Source organism: Littorina saxatilis, linkage group LG11, assembly GCF_037325665.1.
Source record: "Littorina saxatilis isolate snail1 linkage group LG11, US_GU_Lsax_2.0, whole genome shotgun sequence".
In the NCBI taxonomy this organism is placed as follows: Eukaryota; Metazoa; Mollusca; class Gastropoda; order Littorinimorpha; family Littorinidae; genus Littorina; species Littorina saxatilis.
In genome coordinates this window covers 35768374-35793815 of record NC_090255.1, presented here as the reverse complement: position 1 = coordinate 35793815, position 25442 = coordinate 35768374, and the positions used below count along the sequence as shown (strand labels likewise).

At 42.6% G+C, this 25442-nt stretch overlaps 1 protein-coding gene across 1 annotated transcript in view; it reads right to left on the bottom strand.

Moving 5' to 3' along the window:
• Positions 1 to 794: 794 nt before the first annotated feature.
• Positions 795 to 25442, bottom strand: part of LOC138980348 (serine-rich adhesin for platelets-like) — a gene marked incomplete in the record, with an annotated part of 69665 nt that continues 45017 nt past the window's right edge. The window contains 15 exon segments of the mRNA XM_070353216.1: positions 795 to 1767; positions 2417 to 2527; positions 3875 to 4003; positions 4446 to 4574; positions 6141 to 6287; positions 9995 to 10120; positions 12912 to 13034; positions 13576 to 13707; positions 15466 to 15597; positions 16477 to 16605; positions 16962 to 17090; positions 18893 to 19024; positions 20909 to 21037; positions 21901 to 22029; positions 22551 to 22679. Of these exon segments, the coding sequence (XP_070209317.1) occupies positions 1679 to 1767; positions 2417 to 2527; positions 3875 to 4003; positions 4446 to 4574; positions 6141 to 6287; positions 9995 to 10120; positions 12912 to 13034; positions 13576 to 13707; positions 15466 to 15597; positions 16477 to 16605; positions 16962 to 17090; positions 18893 to 19024; positions 20909 to 21037; positions 21901 to 22029; positions 22551 to 22679 (1895 nt within the window).

Below are 25442 nucleotides of genomic sequence, written 5' to 3'. Positions count from 1 at the left end.
CACTGATAATTATGTCCTGTCAAAAAAATCGAATAAAAATCCTTCCAGTATAATGACTAAATTGAGAGCTTTCAGACAACTCCGCAAGGCTGTTTGGGAAGGCGCACAACCGTCTCTTCACTAGAGAAAAAGACATGGGTTGCAGGCCTCAAGACAAGACGTGTAGTGTGTGGTCTTGTGAAACCATGGGGAAGCATAGAAAATGAGGAACAGAAATAAAACTCGATACCAAATGATATATGAACAGAAATACTAAATCTGGTCGAGTTTAGACGGCCTTTCTTACTGAAGAAATAAAACAACAACAAACAAACAAAATCAAAAATGTTCAACGATAGTCAATGCATACATGTTGTTTATGATTGACAGTTCATGCCATCATCATCATCAAGATCATCATCAACTTCGTCGTCGTCGTTGTCGTCGGCGGCGCTTTCGTCACAACACTGGGAAGCAAAGTAATGTTTCTGAACGAGCTTGTGGTCCATAGCGCCGCGCACATATGTGACCCTCCACCACGGATTGAGTCGCATGTCACCTTTGCATGATTTTCATATTTTTACATTTTCCTAGAGAGTTTGTTATGCTCTATCCAGTGGTGAAAACCGTTTTAGAAAAGATTGAAAACTGTTTGAGTTATAAGCCTGTGACTAAGGTGACCCTCACACAGTTACCAGACAATCCCCGGGCTTATATTACGCCTAGCGCAGAACCGCGCGAGGTGACATGCGACTCATTTCGTGGTGGAGGGTCACATATGGATGTAATGCAGACTGAGAAGCATTGAGAAAAACAAACAATAAATCATTTTAAGATTGTTGGAATGCCAGGGAATCCCGAGGAACTGTCCGTATAACCAATGAGGTCCATGCGTGAAGCATGTCGACCCCAGTTCCCACGCCAGAACATGGCCTAGCCTTCAGAGTATACTTAATACTTATTCACATGCATCTGGGCAAGCAACTTGCTTCGTCAGAGTATACGCATATCTTTATAAATGCAATGCTTTGAACATACATTAACTGCAAATGTGGTGATGACAAATCTGAAACATTTTCACCTCAAAGAATTGTTGGTAAATAGTGTTGTCATTAGTCCAGTACAAGCACGTTCAGTTTTGAGGCAAAGGAAAGCGTATTATAGCACAGGACTTCATTGTCAAGAAGTCCTCCGTCAACTGTTCCACAAGTCCTGAGAAAACCATTCAAGTCCATCGAAAGCTCACCATTCCTCAGACAAAGTCCACGATCTTCGCAAAAGCTCTTTGTGAAAAAAGCATCAAACTCTCAGCAGAACAGCAGTTACATTATCACAATTGTCCGCTCTGCAAGAGAACAACACATCTCAACATTCTAACAGTTTGACAACCCTTAAAGTGACTTTGACAAAGTGCAGATGCATAGTGGAGCTGTGGAAAAATTGGCCAATGAGTCTTTTTCTTCAACGGTCTCTCAGAATATTCCCGAAGAACATCTAGCTTCTCAGCTCTCTCAAGAGGGCCAACGTGCTTACAGACAGAATATCCACGAGAAAACAGAGCTTTACTGACACAAAAATCTCGAAATATAACCACGTCCTTTTTGTCACAAAAGGGTGCAATCCCTATCGTTTCTTGATTTTCGCAGCCATTGTGTGCCGGAAGATGAAATGTACGCGTCGTTTCCGTTTCAGACGACCTTCACCCTTTCATTATTTTCACGAAGATGTCGCCAAGAGGTGTTGTGGGCGATATCAGCATTTCTTCGGTGATTTCTTCAGCATCATCGCCTGAAAACAATTCATTTGATTTGAACAAATCTAAATATAAGCACTTATAGCAGAAGAGGAAGTAAAATAAAATAAACAGATATATATAGTAAAAAAAAAAGGAGAAGAAGAGGTATAATAATGATCAATTAACACCAATAACAACAGTAACAAAACACAGTAAAACACTCCATAAAAAATACAGTAAAACAAGAGAACTTTTCCAACTGGCCATTAGGCCAAGGTTTTGAATCTCGATGATACTTAGCTAAAAGCAAATGGTCGAAATACTGAAAATTCAGCAGCTTGTTTTAGAAACTCAAAATATTGCTCTCTCTCTCTCTCTCTCTCTCTCTCTCTCTCTCCCTCTCTCCCTCCTTCCCTCCCTCCCCCCTCCCTCCCTCCTTCCCTCCCTCCCTCCCTCCCTCCCTCTCTCTCTTTCATTCTTTTATTCACTCGTTCACTCGCAAGCGCTCTCTCTCTATCTCTCTGAAAACTGAAAATATAGGATCTCTCTCCTTGCCTCCTTTTCTCTCTCTCGCTCCTCCTCCCTCCCTGAGCCTAAAACCTTTATCCTTGTGTAATAAAGTTCTGAGTTCTGAGTTCCCTCCCTCGCTCCCTCCCTCCCTCTATCTATCTCTAGTTGCGCAAATGTCTATCTATTTCTTACTTCCGAATCGCTTGAAGACTCTGCCGGCTGCCTTCAGCACCTTCTTTTTCCCACCATGACGTCGGACTCCATTGTGAACACAGGTAAGAATGTCAAACACGTTCTCCGTTCCTGCAAAACATGTCATTATAATTACAATCTTTTGCATACATCTCATTTTGACATACATGCTGTGGCGGATGACGTCGTCATCATCACTGCAGTCGTCATGAGCATTACAATGTTGCAGCCGTCGTCTTCGTCATCATTATTGTTGTCGTCATCTTCACCATCAGCTGCAGCATTGTCATCATCACCACTACCACCACCCCTATGTTGTTGTCGTCGAAGTTGACTTCATCACCGTCACCGTCGTCGTCAACACCATCATTAGTAGCATGATCATTATCACCACCACCATATTGTTGTTGTCGTTGTCTTCATCACCCCCAAAGCTGTCGTCCTCGACAACGTAATTAGAAGCATAATCATCATCACTACCGACCACGACTACCACCACAAGCATCGTAATAATACAAACAAAATCGTGGATGTTACGCCAGTAAGCAGCACGATTACTGTGATGTTCAAGGCGTAGTCGAAGTTAGTGTTCACCAGATAAAACATGCGTCTATTCATTCATTTATTATTTCTGTCGTACCTTCCCATTCTCTTCCATTGATTTCGTACCTTTTTCTTTTTTTTTTTGTTAAACAGCTTTTTATTAGTTCATTCGTATACAACAAAAAGAAGTTTGAGTTATTTTAATTTTGAACAAGACTACTTATGAAGAAGACCAAAACACAACATCAACGGAAAACTAGAACCCCCCGCGGGTTAGGGGGAGTCCCATATTGGTTGGGACGAGAAAGAATTCACCCGATGCTACCCAGCATGTCGCAAGAGGCGACCAACGGTTCCGCCTCTCCCTTTACCCTTGTTAAATGTTTCTTGTATAGAATATAGTCAATGTTTGTAAAGACTTTAGTCAAGCAGTATGTAAGAAATCCTTTGCACTGGAAACTTGCATTCTCCCAGCAAGGTCATATACTGTACCACGTCGCAAGCCCCCGGAGCAACCTCCCGATTAGTGCCCTTGTGAACAAGAAACAATTAACAAGTGGCTCCATCCCATCTCCCCCCTTTCCCCTATCCCATCTCCCCCCTTTCCCCGTCGCGATATAACCTTGGATGGTTGAAAACGACGTCAAACACCAAACAAAGAAAGAAAGAAAGGAAAACTAGAAACAACTGAAGAACTAGGATGCAACAAGGGGAGGAGAAGAGAACAGCTAATCCGTACAACGCTTGCATGAATTCAATCATTCGTTCAATCATTGATTAAGTAATTCATTCGAAGTGGAAGACTTCCTGGGGTTTTTTTTTCTGTGAATATGACCTACTTTTTTTTAAAGATTTGAATTATTTGTTTGCACACACTGCTTACAAAATAGCATTTAGAAAAAATATTTCTCTTACCTTCAACTTCGCATCGTTCAAGCGCTCTGCACGCGCTAATCTGAATATGTTCATTTTCCACAAAGTTGGACATGGATCTTGTAATGACACTGATCACCATTGCTGCATCCTCACGATTTGTATCCACATCTGCCGAAAACGCATGAATTCAATAAAAATCAACAATGACAAGATGCATGGGCTTTAAATAGCCCGTTTAATAGACAATTTTGGGAAATAACTCTGGCAAGCTTTTAAGGGTTGTGAGATAGTTGTTTCTATTGTTTCTTTGGAAACACTGAGGCAAGCCTAGAATACCATGTGTAGCTTTGTGTGATGATATTTGAGAACAAAACATCTATTAAGATAAATTCTGTATTTAGGTAACCCATTCTTTGTTTTTTCGCTAACATTGAATTTCTTAAAACAAAGTAAAATGAAAACCAAAAACTAATGACGCAATCTATGCATGTCACCATCTGGATTTTTGTTTAATAGTTTGTTAGCTTTTCCTGCTTTTACCTTGCCCGTCGATCCAAGCACAGATATCATGGGGAGAGACAATGAAAAAGAAACTGAACTAGCTACGTACCAACAGGCAGGAGGTAGGAGAGAGCGATGAGACCTACAGCGTGCAGTCTGTCGTCTTTGGGGAAATTGGTCATGGCGGTGGTGACGTCAGTCAGGCCTCCTTCGGCTATGATGGCGTTCCGGAGGTTTTCTGAAGCACAACACACAATGAATGTTACTAGGATGTTACTAACATTGCCATCAAGGCCTTCGTTAATTGAGTCCGAAGTTGACTTTGCGAAGACTTAATTTTCCAAGAAATCAATGTCAAAGCTTCGTGCAGTGCGCTTCGTGTCGCAGACTTTGCAAAGACTTAATTTTCCAAGAAATCAATGTCAAAGCTTCGTGCAGTGCGCTTCGTGTCGCAGACTTTGCAAAGTCTTAATTTTCCAAGAAATCAATGTCAAAGCTTCGTGCAGTGCGCTTAGTGTCGCAGACTTCGCGCAGTCTTAATTTTCCAAGAAATCAATGTCAAAGCTTCGTGCAGTGCGCTTCGTGTCGCAGACTTTGTGCAGTCTTAATTTTCCAAGAAATCAATGTCAAAGCTTCGTGCAGTGCGCTTCGTGTCGCAGACTTTGCAAAGACTTAATTTTCCAAGAAATCAATGTCAAAGCTTCGTGCAGTGCGCTTCGTGTCGCAGACTTTGCAAAGTCTTAATTTTCCAAGAAATCAATGTCAAAGCTTCGTGCAGTGCGCTTAGTGTCGCAGACTTCGCGCAGTCTTAATTTTCCAAGAAATCAATGTCAAAGCTTCGTGCAGTGCGCTTCGTGTCGCAGACTTTGTGCAGTCTTAATTTTCCAAGAAATCAATGTCAAAGCTTCGTGCAGTGCGCTTCGTGTCGCAGACTTTGTGCAGTCTTAATTTTCCAAGAAATCAATGTCAAAGCTTCGTGCAGTGCGCTTCGTGTCGCAGACTTTGTGCAGTCTTAATTTTCCAAGAAATCAATGTCAAAGCTTCGTGCAGTGCGCTTCGTGTCGCAGACTTTGTGCAGTCTTAATTTTCCAAGAAATCAATGTCAAAGCTTCGTGCAGTGCGCTTCGTGTCGCAGACTTTGTAAAGTCGACTTCGCTCTATAATATCAAGCTTAAAATGTTCGAGAACTTGTAAAATCAAGTGTAACACACGCTTTTGTTTAGTGAAAATTAAGAAGGAACTGAATCATCACCACAGTTTGATAATTGCAAACAGGCAAATGCAGGGTGCTGGACAGACAAAAAAAGATAAATATACAAATTAGATAGATAAACAGACAGATTAGAATCTGAAAGTTCAACTACCACGCAGGTATGTTTAAGAAACAAAAAAACACTCTTTAGTCTAACGGACAAAACATAATGACAAAACACAACACGATGTTGCACTTTTTCATTCTAAAATTAGGGATAGAATGAAAACGGAACAATACGAACGCTCGTGAGTTTAACCGACTAAACACAATAGGACAACAAAATATAGGAAAGTGGGGAAGTGTATGAACAAATGTTTCAAGCGTAACATGCCAGAAGGGGGGGGGGGGGTTACACACAGTTTGTAACCGAGCTAGAAGAAGTACTAATTCAAAGGTTCCTATTAATTTTTTTTATTTTCCCCTTTCCCTGCTGACCTCATTAATTTGTTTCTGTGTAGCCTCTCCCCCAACTCACCTCTACCCCCACCCCCACAGTCCTTAACTTGTTTATTCTGTGGCAAAAGACAAAATGGTCCGCTGTGATCTTACCGAAGCTCTCACAGACGCAGGAGAGGGCAGCCGAGGCGACAATCTGGACCTCCTTGTCATTGGGGAAGAGTCGCATGGAGTGAAGCACGGTTCTCATCGTGCTTTCTGACAGCGGGCATTTGGCGGGCGAAGAAGTCTCACGACATTCTGTATGACAGAGAAAGATGGCAGGATGAAGGACAAAATAAAGGAGCTGTGGCTGGCCGAAGTGCCGAGAACGTACTGGCAAGCGGACCCAGCCGACCACAGAACAACAACGGTGCTTACGGCCCCGGGGACTGCGATGTTGATTGGGTGTAAAATAAAACCCCAAAAAAGGGAAAAAAGAAAGATGGCAGGTTGAAACGTTTTTGAAGAAGAATATCTTCGTGACGGCTGTCCGTAACTGAGTCTGAAGTCCAAAAACAAAGAGACTGCCAACGTTCCAAAGTTCAGAATCAAAAAACAAAAAAAGAAAGTTGTTGGAACGTTTGTTATTGAAAAACAAAACGTTACATTCACATTTAATCATTTAATTTAATGTAGTTACATTACATTTCATTTGAGGATGAACGTCGCTTGTTCATTTCAATGCTTGTTATTCTCTCAGGTGCCTGGAGAAAAGGTTCCGTACAACTCTCGCTTACTCTATTACACATGTCATATGCATAAAGAGCGATTACTTCCCTTTGGTTATGTGTTACATTCACAGATATGTCGACCGGTCTTTTAAGTGCACACACAAACAAACACAGAGACTGAAGTCGCCTTCGTGAAGACTTCGCGCTGTCTTTTACCCAATGATTCGTGCACTTAGTTTCATAAATACCCCCCGCGGGTTAGGGGGAAGAATTTACCCGATGCTCCCCAGCATGTCGTAAGAGGCGACTAACGGATTCTGTTTCTCTTTTTACCCTTGTTAAGTGTTTCTTGTATAGAATATAGTCAATGTTTGTGAAGATTTTAGTCAAGCAATATGTAAGAAATGTTAAGTCCTTTGTACTGGAAACTTGCATTCTCCCAGTAAGGTCATACATTGTACTACGTTGCAAGCCCCTGGAGCAATTTTTTGATTAGTGCTTTTGTGAACAAGAAACAATTAACAAGTGGCTCTATCCCATCTCCCCCCCTTTCCCCGTCGCGATATAACCTTCGTGGTTGAAAACGACGTTAAACACCAAATAAAGAAAGAAAGAAAGTTTCGTAAATTAGACTTCGCGAAGTCGATTTCATCCAATTATTTTTAGGCTTGACGATGAAGATGAGGAGAAAGGGGTGGGGGGGGGAAGAAGAAGAGATGGTGAAGAGTGATGATGGTGATGATGACTTCAGTGGTAATCACGAAAAAAGAAGAACAGTGATGATAATGGTTGGATTGATAACGACAATGAAGATGATGACAATGAAGAAGAAGAGGAAGAGTTGAAAGAGAATGTGTGATAGAGGGAGAGGGGGCGACTGAAACACAGACAGATCAACAGACAGACAGACAGACAGACAGACAGACAGACAGACAGACAGACAGACAGACTCACACACAGAGTGCCCGCTATTAAAAACTAGAAGAGAGCAGGAATAAAGCCAAAGACATTCAGTAAAACAGATACGTACGGCAGGACAATGACAAAAATAGTGACAACGATGCCATTATCGATGACGGTGATGAAGACTAAACGATAGCTTACTAATGGCAACACGACAATACGGCAGAACAATGACAACAATGATGACAACGATGCCATTATCGATGACGGTGATGAAGACTAAACGATAGCTTACTAATGGCAACACGACAATACGGCAGAACAATGACAACAATGATGACAACGATGCCATTATCGATGACGGTGATGAAGACTAAACGATAGCTTACTAATGGCAACACGACAATACGGCAGAACAATGGCAACAATGATGACAACGATGCCATTATCGATGACGGTGATGAAGACTAAACGATAGCTTACTAATGGCAACACGACAATACGGCAGAACAATGACAACAATGATGACAACGATGCCATTATCGATGACGGTGATGAAGACTAAACGATAGCTTACTAATGGCAACACGACAATACGGCAGAACAATGACAACAATGATGACAACGATGCCATTATCGATGACGGTGATGAAGACTAAACGATAGCTTACTAATGGCAACACGACAATACGGCAGAACAATGGCAACAATGATGACAACGATGCCATTATCGATGACGGTGATGAAGACTAAACGATAGCTTACTAATGGCAACACGACAATACGGCAGAACAATGACAACAATGATGACAACGATGCCATTATCGATGACGGTGATGAAGACTAAACGATAGCTTACTAATGGCAACACGACAATACGGCAGAACAATGACAACAATGATGACAACGATGCCATTATCGATGACGGTGATGAAGACTAAACGATAGCTTACTAATGGCAACACGACAATACGGCAGAACAATGGCAACAATGATGACAACGATGCCATTATCGATGACGGTGATGAAGACTAAACGATAGCTTACTAATGGCAACACGACAATACGGCAGAACAATGACAACAATGATGACAACGATGCCATTATCGATGACGGTGATGAAGACTAAACGATAGCTTACTAATGGCAACACGACAATACGGCAGAACAATGACAACAATGATGACAACGATGCCATTATCGATGACGGTGATGAAGACTAAACGATAGCTTACTAATGGCAACACGACAATACGGCAGAACAATGACAACAATGATGACAACGATGCCATTATCGATGACGGTGATGAAGACTAAACGATAGCTTACTAATGGCAACACGACAATACGGCAGAACAATGGCAACAATGATGACAACGATGCCATTATCGATGACGGTGATGAAGACTAAACGATAGCTTACTAATGGCAACACGACAATACGGCAGAACAATGGCAACAATGATGACAACGATGCCATTATCGATGACGGTGATGAAGACTAAACGATAGCTTACTAATGGCAACACGACAATACGGCAGAACAATGGCAACAATGATGACAACGATGCCATTATCGATGACGGTGATGAAGACTAAACGATAGCTTACTAATGGCAACACGACAATACGGCAGAACAATGACAACAATGATGACAACAATAACAAGAAATTCCTCCGAGGTAGGAAAAACACCCCCGTCAAAGGGAAATAACCTTCTCAGTTGGTGGCAGTGACTGAGTGAGAATGGTTATTTCCCTTTGACCATTAAGATGTCCCTCTATAAGTCCTTGTATAATTTTAATCCACCAATAACTCCCTAACCGTGTGTTTGACTGGTCCCAATTTTTGTAAGGACCGTCTCAGGAATGTATAGAACCTGTTCACCAAATTTGGTGACGATCGGTCCGTTCATTCTTGAGATCTATATGCGAACACAAACAAACAAACAAACAAACACATCGACCGAAACCTATACACACCCCTATACCGGGGGTGTAATAACAACAATGCCATTATCGATGACGATGATGAAAACTAGCTTACCAATGGCAACACGACAGCACGGCAGAACAATGACAACAATGCCAATATCGATGACGATGATGAAGACCAAACGCCAGTAGAAGTAGACACAATACGGCAGCACAATGACACCAATGATAACAACAATGCCATTATTAAAAACAATGATAAAGACCAAACCATAGCTTACCCTTAGCAACAACATGGCAGAACAACGACAATAGTGATGGCAACATCTACAAAGACAATATAGACAAAACGACAGCTTACCCATAACAACAGTTGCCACAATACGGCAGGACAATGACAATAAATATGACAACAATGCCATCATCGATGACGATGATGAAGAAGACGATAGCTTACCCATGGCAACAGTAGCAACAATACGGCAGGCAGTAAGGTGGACCTCAGAGCGTGTCTGGAATTGGTTTGTTGTGTTCTCTAACACCGTCATCCACCCCGTCTTTGTCAACGTCTCCAGACCAATTTCTGCGTTCAAAGAAAAAATCACAATCAAACAAGTCGCGTAAGGCGAAAATACAATATTTAGTCAAGTAGCTGTCGAACTCACAGAATGAAACGCAATGCCATTTTACTCGTAGCATCGTTAGGCCACCGCTCATGGCAAAGGCAGTGAAATTGACAAGAAGAGCGGGGTAGTAGTTGCGCTAAGAAGGATAGCACGCTTTTCTGTACCTCTCTTTGTTTTAACTCTCTGAGCGTGTTTTTAATCCAAACATATCATATCTATATGTTTTTGGAATCAGGAACCGACAAGGAATAAGATGAAAGTGTTTTTAAATTGATTTGGACAATTTAATTTTGATAATAATTTTTATATATTTAATTTTCAGAGCTTGTGTTTAATCCGAATATAACATATTTATATGTTTTTGGAATCAGCAAATGATGGAGAATAAGATAAACGTAAATTTGGATCGTTTTATAAATTTTTAATTTTTTTTTACAATTTTCAGATTTTTAATGACCAAAGTCATTAATTAATTTTAAGCCACCAAGCTGAAATGCAATACCGAACCCCGGGCTTCGTCGAAGATTACTTGACCAAAATTTCAACCAATTTGGTTGAAAAATGAGGGCGTGACAGTGCCGCCTCAACTTTCACGAAAAGCCGGATATGACGTCATCAAAGACATTTATCAAAAAAATGAAAAAAAGTTCGGGGATTTCATACCCAGGAACTCTCATGTCAAATTTCATAAAGATCGGTCCAGTAGTTTAGTCTGAATCGCTCTACACACACACACACACGCACACACACACACACACGCACGCACATACACCACGACCCTCGTCTCGATTCCCCCCTCTACGTTAAAATATTTAGTCAAAACTTGACTAAATATAAAAACAAGAAAGGTATGTTGTTGGAACGTTTTATAATTGACAAAACGAAACGTTACGTTCACAGATATATCGACCCAGCGGTCTTGTAAGTGCACAGACAAAACTTATCTTAGGCCAAAAAACAAAATAGGTCTGTTTACGGTAACATAGGCCAAAAAAATAGGGTCGGTAGGTCGGGATTTTTTTTTCTTTTTTTTTCCAAAAAAACATATTTTTACGTTATTTTATTTTTATTTTTTTCCCCAAATGCCAAAAACAAGTCTAGGGTCGCGCGAAAAAAATAGGGTCGGTCGGGTTACCGTAAACAAGTTTTTTGGGTTTTTTTTGCCTTAACAAAATGTTAAGCCGCTTGGAGGGAAGAACGACATAAGCGAAATTAAATTTTTGGAAGAAATCCCACGCTTAGCTTTGCAGTATATCTGCCTTGATGTGGCCGCATATCGCCCTCAGCGAAAGAGATCAAGAAGCAAAAGAAACATGTCCATGTTTATGTAAAATGAAAATGGACATTAAAGTTTTCTTATCTTATCTTATCTTGTTTTATCTTATCGTATGCTTATCAAGTACTACATAACTCTTCAGTTTTGATACGAAAACAGCACGTATTGTGGCTTCAACCTCTAAAAATTCAGCCTGATTTGTGGGTGAAAATGGGAAGTGCTGTATTTCCACAATTGCAGCGTATTTACGAAATATACCATTTATTATCACAGCTACCACTGAAGACGGTAAAGATGAATTGTATTTTACGATACGTACAAGAGGTATTCAGCGGTCCTTTATGCCTCGTTTTGAAGGATGTAATAAAAATTATGTTTTTCGTTCTCTATTTCCTTTCCCTTTTTACATTTAGTCAAGTTTTGACTAAATGTTTTAACATAGAGGGGGGAATCGAGACGAGGGTCGTGGTGTATGTGTGTGTGTGTGTGCGTGTCTGTGCGTGTGTGTGTGTGTGTAGAGCGATTCAGACTAAACTACTGGACCGATCTTTATGAAATTTGACATGAGAGTTCCTGGGTATGATATCCCCGGACGTTTTTTCATTTTTTCGATAAATACCTTTGATGACGTCATATCCGGCTTTTCGTGAAAGTTGAGGCGGCACTGTCACGCCCTCATTTTTCAATCAAATTGATTGAAATTTTGGTCAAGTAATCTTCGACAAAGCCCGGACTTCGGTATTGCATTTCAGCTTAGTGGCTTAAAAATTAATTAATGACTTTGGTCATTAAAAATCGGAAAATTGTAAAAAAAAATAAAAATTTATAAAACGATCCAAATTTACAATTATCTTATTCTCCATCATTTTCTGATTCCAAAAACATATAAATATGTTATATTCGGATTAAAAACAAGCTCTGAAAATTAAATATATAAAAATTATTATCAAAATTAAATTTTCGAAATCAATTTAAAAACACTTTCATCTTATTCCTTGTCGGTTCCTGATTCCAAAAACATATAGATATGATATGTTTGGATTAAAAACACGCTCAGAAAGTTAAAACGAAGAGAGGTACATAAAAGCGTGCTATCCTTCTCAGCGCAACTACTACCCCGCTCTTCTTGTCAATGTCACTGCCTTTGCCACGAGTATACGGTCTTGCTGAAAAATTGCATTGCGTTCAGTTTCATTCTGTGAGTTCGACAGCTTGACTAAATGTAGTAATTTCGCCTTACGCGACTTGTTGTGTTTTTATTGTCGTACACAGCATCTTACATGTTTACTAAACTTAATTACTCGGAAGCCTTGGCAGACCAAAAATCGCGGAGGAATTAAACAAACCTATAACGAATGTAGAAAGAGCATTTCCCTGTCCTACAGGCTACAAAAAGTAATGCCTCTTGAGGACTAGATTGTGGAATATGATAGTTACCAATAACGAAAATTAGAACAAGGTGTTATAGTTACCTGATTTCATAAGATTATGAAGTCCTTGGCACATACTCAGAGCCAGATCTGAGTCAGAGGGCAAGGCGGCTTGCAAAGTCACCAGAGTCTCCTCTACTCTTAGCAAATCTTGTATTGGGAGATCTGCACACAAGCAACATGATAGGTTTTTACTTTTAAGGGAAAATAGAGAGAGACACAGAGACAGATTGGCAAGCAAACAGACATAATATAGAGATAGACCGACAGAGAGAAGACGATCGAGACAGAGAGCGGAAGAGACAGACAGACAGACAGACAGAGGCAGAAAGACAGAGAGAGACACACACAAGCAGAGAGCGAGTATGAAGCAACCGATTCTTGTTTATGTGTTGGGGTAGGGGGGAAGGAGCGGGATGTGCATGTGTGTGTGTGTCCCGTGTGTGGGTGTGTGTGTGTGTGTGTGTGTGTGTGTGTGTGTGTGTATGTATGTGTGTGTGTGTGTGTGTGTGTGTGTGTGGGTGTGCGCGTGTTTGTGCGTGCATGCGTGTGTGTGTATCTGTGTGTGTGCGTGCGTGCCTGCGTGCGTTTGTGCTGCGCGTTTATGTCCGTGATGGACTAGAGGTGAGGGGCGGAAAGGGGGCGGAAGGGGGCAGGGTTGGGGGAATAGGGATGGAGGATGGGCGAGCAAAACCAAACCACTCACCAGGCAGAGCAGTGAGACCCGATAAGACGAGTCCAGTGAAAGATCGGATGTCGTCACTGGCCTTGTTGTCCTTGCAGATGTCGACAATGGTGGCCAGCCCCTTGTCATCAAGCAACTGCCGGCATGCTTCCTCTGCAACAGTAAATATAGTTCTAGCTATAGCCATTTGCGGCAGTTTTTCTCTCTCGTTTTTGTTATACAAGTTTAGATGCTAAGAGAAAATAATTATAGTTCTCCTTAAGAAAGCCATTTTTCGGCAGTTTTGTGTCGTGTGTTGTTTTTGTTTTTGTGTGGAAGTTTTGCGTAACGAAGGCAATGGCAAGACACTATTTTAGAGAAAATTAATCGAATGACCATTTCATCAAAAATCTGTCTCCTCTGCAAGTGACTGGGTGGCCGAGTGGAAATTTAATTTTGATCATAATTTTTATATTTTTAATTTTCAGAGCTTGTTTTCAATCCGAATATAACATATATTTATATGTTTTTGAAATCAGGAAATGATGAAGAATAAGATGAACTGGGTGGCCGAGTGGTAACGCACTTACGCTCGGAAGCGAGAGGTTGCGAGTTCGACCCTGGGTCACGGCGTTAGCAATTTTCTCCCCCCTTTCCTAACCCAGGTGGTGGGTTCAAGTGCTAGTCTTTCGGATGAGACGAAAAACCGAGGTCCCTTCGTGTACACTACATTGGGGTGTGCACGTTAAAGATCCCACGATTGATAAAAGGGTCTTTCCCGGCAAAATTGTATAGGCATAGATAAAAATGTCCACCAAAATACCCGTGTGACTTGGAATAATAGGCCGTGAAAAGTAGGATATGCGCCGAAATGGCTGCGATCTGCTGGCCGATGTGAATGCGTGATGTACTGTGTAAAAAAAAATCTATCTCACACGGCATAAATAAATCCCTGCGCCTGGAATATGTGCGCAATATAAATTGCATAAAAAATGTTTTTAAAAATCCCTGCGCTTAGAACTGTACCCACGGAATACGCGCGATATAAGCCTCATATTGATTGATTGATTGATTGCAAGAGTAAATATACTAAGGTCGCCGTAATTTATCCATTTGGAACGGTTTGTGTGATTAGTTTAGTATACCTTCAAGTCGCTAAAAAGGCAATGGCATACCAATATTTAAAGAAATCGAAGAACCGTGTCATCAAAAAAATTTTGGCATACCTCCTCTGCCAAATCGAGTAAATGTTGTAAGTTAACCATGTGCGACATTTTCTGTGATTAGTTTCAAAACACAAAACAAGAATGGAAGGTTATTAGTAATTAAGTTATTGCAGACATCCCACTTCTGCAAGTGAAGCATAGCCCTGCACAAGCCATAATTTTGCGAGAGTTTAGGATATTATCTTAGTGTGTTAAGTTTGCCAAAATGATGACACAATTCCTACAGAAAATAAAGTGAAAAGGCATGGTAGTGCTCGTGACAATGTGAGACTTTCACAACGATTTGCTCTTCACTTTGTTGGAACATCCTCTTCAAAACTACTAATCGAACAGCATAGATGATTCCCCCACTAAAAGCCGTCTTTAAAACGACTGATCCAACAGCAGATATCTTTGCCCCCCCCCCGACCCTCGCCTCCATCGAAAACCACACCCACCCCACCCCTTAAACATAAAAAAAATTATTTATATTATATAAACCGAGAATAATTGTCAGAATACTGTCTAAGACACACTCTAGATTTTGCGATAGGCCTACGTGCTACTGATCCAACAGCAGAGATTATCCCCCCCCTCGCCCACACCCCACCCCAACCCTTCAACAAAACTTCAGTTATTATTTCATTGATCGTGAAAAATTGTCAGAATTCTATCGAAGACACATTCTAGGTTTCACTTGCAGTAGCTACGTGTAAAAATTACTTACGTAAGTCCACCAAATTGCCGAGCGTTTTCAGAGCGGACAGCACAACTTCGGGATGGTCCGGGAATTTCCGTAATGTAGCCAGTAGCGTGGGAACCGCTCCGTTGTTTTTCACTCTCATCTTGTTGTCCATCACTGTCCGAAGGAAGAGAAAGAAAGAGTGTTCTGTTATTTCGTGCATAGTTGGTAGCTTACAGCATTAAGAATCAATCAATCAATCAATCAATCAATATGAAGCTTATATAGCGCGTATTCCGTGGGTACAGTTCTAAGCGCTTGTCGAAGAGTTGTCAACACAGGACTAACAAAGAAACTAACATCTACAGACGGACACAAACCCTATCACACATTAGCAAACCCTGATAAACATACAACAAACAACTGTTTAACAACAATGTACACATCAATAGCTAGGTCCAAACAAAATAATATCAAACACAAAGAAAACACCTCTCACAGAGCACAGCACAAGAATGTCTTTTGGGGCACAACACATCACGTCGAACATGAAAGTCGCAGCCAGCTACGGGAAGAACTGAGTCTTCAACCTACTCTTGAACGCGTCAAGAGAGGGGCTCTGGCGAAGCTCAAGAATGGTATAATCAAGACTGGTGATTAAGTAGCGGACCCTGTTTGGGTGTACAATTGTTGTTGTTGTTGTTGTTGTTGTTGTTGTTGTTGTTGTTGTTGTTGTTGTTGTTGTTGTTGTTCCTCCTCCTCTTCTTCTTCTTTTCAGTTTTGGGAGTTCAATATTCAGATTTTCTGAAGAGTTTTGAAACTCAGGAATTGGTTCCATCAAAGTAAAAGAGTGTCTTCCGCGCGTGAACTGAAAACGTGTGCTTTGTTTGTCATCCGAATGGTCACTGTAGCATAAGAATGAGATCATTGCAATCGTCAGGGAAAAGAGGAGCACCTAAAACAAAATTAAACTTAACTAATGACCTTTACACTCAGTATATATGGTTTCAACCTGCAGTATGTTACCCCTAAGCGTAACGCTAAATCAACACTTACGGTCTGCAGTGAGGTTCATGAGGGCCATACATCCGTAAAGGTGTATGTCAGCACACATCTCTATGTTCAACATGGCGGCCAGTACCACTTGGGACGCACCTTGTTGCTCCACTGCTTTCCGTAGACACTCTGAGGACAAAGGACATTCAATAAGTAAAACAGAACAAAATGAAAAACTATCTGTATGATCCACCAAATTCTCACTCACACTAACACGCCCGTGCACGCGCGCACGTACGCACACACACCGGCACACTTACGAACGCACGTACACACACACACACACACACACACACACACACACACACACACACACACACAAACACAAACACACACACACACACAAACAAAACACACACACACACTAACACATACACGCACACACACACACACACACACACACACACACATCCCCCCCCCCCCCCACCTCTCACACATACACACACTGACACACTTCAACACAAATACATAATTATGTAGCTTACCGTGGACAGCCATATTGCCAAGGATACGGCAGCCATTTTCCTGAATTGCTGGGTTCTCGTCGAGAGACTTCATTACTGTCACCACAGTTTTCAGTCCTCCCTCTGTCAGAAAGTATTCCTGGACTGTCTCTGCAACAGCACAAATTTCCGATTAAAAGACGTGCGAGGGGAAATAACTTCTGCACAGCCAATGCTTATTCTGTACATGGTTGTTTCCCCTACTCAACTTAGCGTTTCTGAGTTCATGATCTTTGCTTAACTGGTGCTTACTTTTGTTTGTTTGTTTGTTTGCGTAACGCCCAGCCGACCACGAAGGGCCATATCAGGGCGGTGCTGCTTTGACATTTAACGTGCGCCACACACAAGACAGAAGTCGCAGCACAGGCTTCATGTCTCACCCAGTCACATTATTCTGACACCGGACCAACCAGTCCTAGCACTAACCCCATAATGCCAGACGCCAGGCGGAGCAGCCACTAGGTTGCCAATTTTAAAGTCTTAGGTATGACCCGGCCGGGGTTCGAACCCACGACCTCCCGATCACGGGGCGGACGCCTTACCACTAGGCCACCGTGCCGGTTGCTGGTGCTTACTGCTCATTCTTTGCTTGAGAGATCGATGGAGTAAAATGAAAACAAAACAATTTTTTTTTAAACATGCGATCGCACGAGGATAGATAACTCACGCTATGTTTTAAATCTGTAGCCTACACGATTGTTTCCCCTGGCCCATTTAGCGTTTCTGAGTTCATGCCCTCATTTACTATTTGACGCATTATGCTCACTCTTTACTTAAGAGGTCGCTGTATTCCGCTACATTTCAATCAAAAACGGTTCGGACCAAAACTTATTATAATAATATGCCGTCTCATTCTGATAATCATCGGTCCACGGCTATCGCCAGTTTCTCTCTGACAACATGTTGCATTATTGCGCGAATCTATCAGAACAAGAATACAGAGTTATCTCCCATATGTTTTTCGCGAGCACTGATCTCCGTTCTGTTCTTCACAGTTATGATAAAGACATCGTTCTAAGGTCAAAACAAGTCGAAATTGTGAGACTGCTGTCGGAAGAAGACCGTGATAATTATATGGTTGCATCACTCTCAACTGGTTACAGAAAAAATCGTCTGCTCCGGCGCGCGCCGAAGCCAAAGTTGAATATTACGTGACACTTTAGAGTTGTTTGCACAGTAAATACATCCGCGAAAGATAGCTCGCTTGAAACGTCTTACATATCAATTCCTTTGTAATTCAAAAATTACACAACACCATGACAAATCATTATCGACGATCGCGAATCTGCTTATATCCATAACACATTACGAAAAGATCTAAATATGTAAAAAAATCGATTTCCTCTCCAGGGAAGGAAAACAAAGGCATCCTGTCAGGGATAGAATGAGACCCGAAGGGAAGTAACTCATTTTTGCCCTGAGTTCAGGATGTAGGCCGTCTCTCATAAAGCCCGAAGATGACTTCGCGAAGGCTTTCGCGAATTCTTGTTACCTAAAATAAAGTGCTAAAGCTTCCCGGAGCGAGCTTTGTGAAGCAGACTTCGACAGGTCGACTTCAGAGTCATGACATTAACTTCTTTTCCTCGCTAAACCCTGTCCTTAATTGGACTAAGTCGACTTCGCGAAGCTTCCGGAATGAGAATCCGTCCCTTAATTGAACTTCTTTCAGCATAGCTTCGCGAAGTCCAAGGGAATGCACTCTGCTCTTTTGAGTGTGATTTCTAAGTCCATCTCGCATCAAAAAGCACTCTTCGTACAAAAAGATCAACTTCGTCCCAGAGCTACGGCGTAGCTTCGCATGTCAAAACTTGCGAAGCAAAGTTGGGTACAACCTACTTCGCCGTAGCTGCGGGTTTTCTGTATAAAGACTTCGCGACGCTTCGCCAAGTCGGCTTCGGACTTAGAAAACTCACGTTCCACTGAGGCGGCCTGACTGAGAGCCAGCATCATGTACTCCAGGAGTTCCACGTTGTCCGGGAAGTTGTCATGGATCTGGGTCAGCACGTCGATCACTCGTGGCGTCGACACTTGCGGCAGTGTGGATTCTGAAAACAAGGGTAAACATAAGTCACAGTTACAGATGCATTCATTTCTCACACGGAATAAGAGCGTCTTTCCATTTGGACACATACCATAACTCAACAGAGTGTCTGTTTTCCGTGCAGAGTGGGCATGTAGCCTACTGCTGGATTCGTATAGTTTTTTTTTTTTTTTTTTTTTTTGCTTAGGCCAAAAAAAAAAAATAGGTCTGTTTACGGTAACCCGACCGACCCTAGTTTTTTCGCGCGACCCTAGAATTTTTTTTGGCATTTGGGGAAAAAAAAAATCTTGTTTTTTTGGCAAAATAACGTAAAAATATGGTTTTTTAGAAGAAAAAAAATAAATAAATCCCGACCTACCGACCCTATTTTTTGGGCCTATGTTACCGTAAACAGACCTATTTTTGGGGGGGGCCTTAACGCCCAGCCGACCACGAAGGGCCATATCAGGGCGCTGCTGCTTTGACATATATCGTGCGCCACACACAAGACAGAAGTCGCAGCACAGGCTTCACGTCTCACCCAGTCACATTATTCTGACACCGGACCAACCAGTCCTAGCACTAACCCCATAATGCCAGACGCCAGGCGGAGCAGCCACTAGATTGCCAATTTTAGAGTCTTAGGTATGACCCGGCCGGGGTTCGAACCCACGACCTCCCGATCACGGGGCGGACGCCTTACCACTAAGCCAACCGTGCCGGTATTCGTATAGTAAAGTGCTGTTCACATGGCAGGCTTGCAACCAACTTGTGACCAACTTTCAAGCGATTTTAGTCGGCGGCGACGGGCGCTTTCGCGGGGTAGTAAGACGTCGGCCTCTTAATCGGAAGGTCGAGGGTTCGAATCCCGGCTGCGGCCGCCTGGTGGGTTAAGTGTGGAGATTTTTCCGATCTCCCAGGTCAACTTATGTGCAGACTTGCTAGTGGCTTATCCCCCTTCGTGTGTACACGCAAGCACAAGACCAAGTGCGCACGGAAAAGATCCTGTAATCCATGTCAGAGTTCGGTGGGTTATAGAAACAGGAAAATACCCAGCATGCTTCCTCCGAAAGCGGCGTATGGCTGCCTAAATGGCGGGGTAAAAACGGTCATACACGTAAAATTCCACTCGTGCAAAAACACGAGTGTACGTGGGAGTTTCAGCCCACGAACGCAGAAGAAGAAGAAGAAGTCGGCGGCAAATCAAATCAAAATCGCTGCCCATGTGAACAGCACAACCTCGCAAACTAGTTTTAAGCGGCGAGTCTCGCCAGACTTAGCCTTTCGGGATTGTCCGGTTGACCTCGTTGTTTTCCGGCGAAGGGAAGGCAAGAGCCACAGAGATGTATACGTCTATATTTAACTCAGTGGCTAGAGCTGACCAATCAGTTCGCGCGATAAGAAAAGTCTGGCGCAAGTCGTTTGCTTGTCACGGCTGAGTCGGGCAGTGCTCAACTGGGGTCTCGAGTCTGGCGCGAGTCGTTCGCGAGTCTGGCGCGAGTCTCTGGGGCTGTTCACATGGCAGACTTTTCCCCGATTCGGCCTCAACGACTCGGGAGCGATTTTCAAACGACTAACGTTGGTCACAAGTTAGTTGCAAGTCTGCCATGTGAACAGCACTTAACTGGCACTGGCATCAATCTACAAACTGTCATTTGGCAAAGCAATTCCACTCCGCACATAGAGCAGCCAGGCTGTTGAGTTTTGGACTATATGTTCAGACATATTGACATACAAAAAAACACATTCGTGACTGATGATTTTATTTTCAAGACGTTTTCCAGGAGGTGGTAGCTGTAGGGATAAGTGTTCCTAAAATTCATGAAGATTCTATTCAAAGGGCTTAAAAAGGACTATCAGAATTCAAGGAGTTTCAAAGAGCGAAAGAACCCTGTCAACGAATACCTACCGAGCGCTCCAATGTTACATATGATTCTGACGCCATAGTCCTGCAGTGTTTCTTCCTGTGGAAACTCTTCCAGTGTCTCCACAACTGAGGCCACACCGCCCAGTGACACCAGCTCTTCACAGGTATGTGCTGCAATCAAAACCATTATGCGTGATCTTTAGAATGAAGCAGAAAAACAAACACCCTTTTGTGGAGACTGGTTCATGCACTGATTACTAACTCACTAAGTTACTCCACCAGTCCTATTTACCCTCTAACTCACTCACTCACTCATAAAATCACGCTCTCGCTCATGACTTTCTTACTCACTGACTCACATCTTGAAAGTAAGGCAGGCCAATTCCCCGCGCAACAGCTGTCTTAAACAGATATCTTTGTGTGATTTCATTGCTTCCAGCTCACCCACGGCACTCATTGACTCACCTTTGTTAGATAGGCTAGTGCCCAGCAGCAGCTATCTTTAATAGATACATCATTCTCAGGAGATGTCATCGCTTCCAGCACTGTCTGCTAACTCACATACTCTCCAAATGACTCACCTTTTCAAGTACGGCAAGCCAATGCCCAGTAGCAGCTGTCTTTGACGCAGGCAACGTTGTGCAAAGGTTTCATGACTTTAAGCACACTGTCCGTTTTACTGTTTGACTGTCTTACTCACTCGCTCGCCAACTTAATCACTAGCTTTCTTTTTCTTTTTTTTCCTTTTTTTTTTACCTCAGTTGCATGCAGGCTGCTTCAACCCGTCTTTTTTGCCTCTCTCTCTCTCTCTCTTTTTTTTTTAATTTTTCAAAAAAAAATACAAAAATACAAAAATAAAAATAACTAGCTTACTTAATGACTAAACTTGTTAACTAATGCGAGCAGCAGCTGTCGTTGACGCAGACATTACTGTGTGGAGGTTTCACTCCTGCCAGCAATGCCTGCTCGCTCACAAACTAATTTATTCACTCACTGACACATGACTTACTCTACCGACTCACTCACTGCCTCACCTATAGAAGTAAGACAGGCCAAGGCCCAGCAGCAGCTGTCTTTGACGCCCACATCGTTGTGTGGCGAGTTCATGGCTTGGAGAACTGTCTCTGTGGCCCCGGCTTGAGCGACATCGAGGCACGTCTCATCTGAAATGATCGAGCATAAGATTAGTCAGTCAGTCAGTTAGTTTTTTTAATTTTTTTTTATTCTCAAATATCCGGATGCTGGGACAGTCGGGTCGCTTCCTGTCAGTGCAAAGCTAGCATCACACAAGAGTCGCGCTACCCAGGTGTCTGCGTGCTTAGGTCAGTGTAATCGGCCACCTGCACTAATGGCAGAATGACCGAGGTCTTTTACGTGTCACTGTGTGTGTGAGTGTGTGTGTGTGTGTGTGTGTGTGTGTGTGTATGTGTGTGTGTGTGTGTGTGTGTGTGTGTGTGTGTGTGTGTGTGTGTGTGTATGTGTCGCGGAATGCTGCATACGCGTGTGTTAGTGTAAACTCGTGCGTTTGTTTTAGCTTGTTCAGTTTTAGTTTCTGTTACTCCTCTAATAATCTCCCTGTTCTGATCTCCGTTACATTTATACTTAGAATTGTATCTCCCTCCAAAATAACCTTTCCTTCTCTTTATGCGACTCCTCCACACTGTAACAAAGAAAAGATGTTTACCATACAACGCAAAACTGCCCAGCGCCCGACAGCCATTCTCCAGGATGTCCCTGTCGTCATGGTAACGCCTCAACATGGAAATGATGGTGTGAACGCCTCCAACTAACATCAGCTGCTGTGCTGTTTCCACTGCAACGGATCAGAGAAACAATAATATAGATTATCTCATAGGGCAATATTGTTTTTAATAAAACACTGTCGCCATGGTAACGCACCAGTTTGGAAAAGATGGTGTGAACACACCCTGCCCCCCCCCCCCCCCCTCCCCCCCCTCCCCCCTCCCCCTCTCTCTCTCCCCTACCCCGATCCCGCTCATATGTTGCACTGCAATAGGGTGATATCATTTGCTATATACCACTCCGACAGAACTGGAAGTCTTTACTGATATACAAAAAAATAGATTATCTCACAGGGCGATATAAGTCGTTATATTCCACCCTGACGAAAATAGAGGTATCTAGAATACAGTGTGATTTGATTATCTCACCGGGTGATATTATTTGCTTACATACCTCTGACAAAAAAGTGGTCTCCACATTATATTTTGTGTTAATTGGCTATTAGAGGAATTATGCCATTAAGAAATGTATGCAAATGACTCAGTTTAATCTTTAAATCTTTTAAAAAAAAAAAAAAAAAAGATAGTCGGGGGTGGGGGGGGGGGGGGACGAACACAAATACAAAGTAACCAGGTGGAAGACATAGAAAGGAAGAGAAAACGAGAGGCACAGACAGCCAGATAGACAGCCAGATAGACCGCCAGATAGACAGACAGATAGACAGCCAGATAGACAGCCAGATAGACAGCCAGATAGACAGCCAGATAGACAGCCAGATAGACAGCCAGATAGACCGCCAGATAGACAGCCAGATAGACAGCCAGATAGACAGCCAGATAGACAGCCAGATAGACAGCCAGATAGACAGACAGATAGACAGACAGCCAGATAGACAGCCAGATAGACAGCCAGATAGACAGCCAGATAGACAGCCAGATAGACAGCCAGATAGACAGACAGATAGACAGCCAGATAGACAGCCAGATAGACAGCCAGATAGACAGACAGATAGACAGACAGATAGACAGCCAGATAGACAGCCAGATAGACAGCCAGATAGACAGCCAGATAGACAGACAGATAGACAGACAGATAGACAGCCAGATAGACAGCCAGATAGACAGACAGAAAGACGGACAGATAGACAGACAGATAGATAGACAGCCAGATAGACAGCCAGATAGACAGCCAGATAGACCGCCAGATAGACAGCCAGATAGACAGCCAGATAGACAGCCAGATAGACAGCCAGATAGACAGACAGATAGACAGACAGATAGATAGACAGCCAGATAGACAGCCAGATAGACAGCCAGATAGACAGCCAGAAAGACGGACAGATAGACAGCCAGAAAGACTGACAGATAGACAGCCAGAAAGACGGACAGATAGACAGCCAGAAAGACGGACAGATAGACAGCCAGAAAGACTGACAGATAGACAGCCAGATAGACAGCCAGATAGACAGCCAGATAGACAGACAGATAGACAGCCAGATAGACAGCCAGATAGACAGCCAGATAGACAGCCAGATAGACAGACAGATAGACAGACAGATAGATAGACAGCCAGATAGACAGCCAGATAGACAGCCAGATAGACAGCCAGATAGACAGCCAGATAGACAGCCAGATAGACAGACAGATAGACAGCCAGATAGACAGCCAGATAGACAGCCAGATAGACAGACAGATAGACAGACAGATAGACAGCCAGATAGACAGCCAGATAGACAGCCAGATAGACAGCCAGATAGACAGACAGATAGACAGACAGATAGACAGACAGAGATAGAGACAGAGACAGACAGAACGAACACACACAGAGACAGGGACAGAGAGTTTAAAGATAATCAAATCGTTAAAAAGACGAACAAACGACAAGTCATTTTACACAACATGTATTCATGACTCAGACTGAATGACGTAATGCAACGTGTCAAACGCCTCATTAATTCAGCACAAACACACAATTTAAAAAGTTCAAGCGTACTCTAAATTCAGTCGCTCAGTGATCACTTCACAATTGTTTAATACCGCATGATTTAATTAACCCCTAGTTGTAGTATTTGCTGGGCGACAAAGCAGGTTTCGACTTCGTGACAACATAAACGGCATGCCAATGTATCCCACCCCACCTCCTTCCCCCCTTCAGTTCCCCCCCACTCCATCCCTTCTCAAACAAATCCCATCCCCCGGCCAATTAAACCCCGGCCAGAACACGCAATGTTTGAAGATCAAAGACAGAGGATTAAAACATTCACGTGAAACCTCCTTAATAAACCTCGGAGTGTTAAAATTCATGATCGCCAGCGGAACAATGAGATAGGAAGGGAAGGTGTGGCTCTGCCTTAAAAACGCGTTATGATCCCACAGTGACCCACCTCACAACGGAAAGAGAAAGGTGTGTATGCCTGAAAACAGCTGAGAGAGAATAATAAAGATTGAATTAAAGTTTAAAAAGTTCTTGTCGAAAAAAGGATGGGAGTGCAGGTTATCAAACTTTACGTCAGCTGTTAAATCTGACATTCGTCCGAACAAAAGGGCAAGTGGTGCGCTTTATTTTATTGAATAAATTAAGCATTGACGAAAACTGTTACTCATGTATTCACCGCGAGACTGGTCAGGGTCTGCCAAAACAATGCTCCACAATTTGTTAAACATTTCGCACTGGTTTTCATGAATAAAACCTGCACTAAACATCGTCCCGCGCTTTTCGAGACAGGCAGCTGCCATTTGCATTTGTTTGCTCAGCGATTTGGCAGCTATATTGTTCAAACAATGCTTTACGCACGCCTGTGAAGCTTACGTGATTGAGGGTGGACTTTTCTATG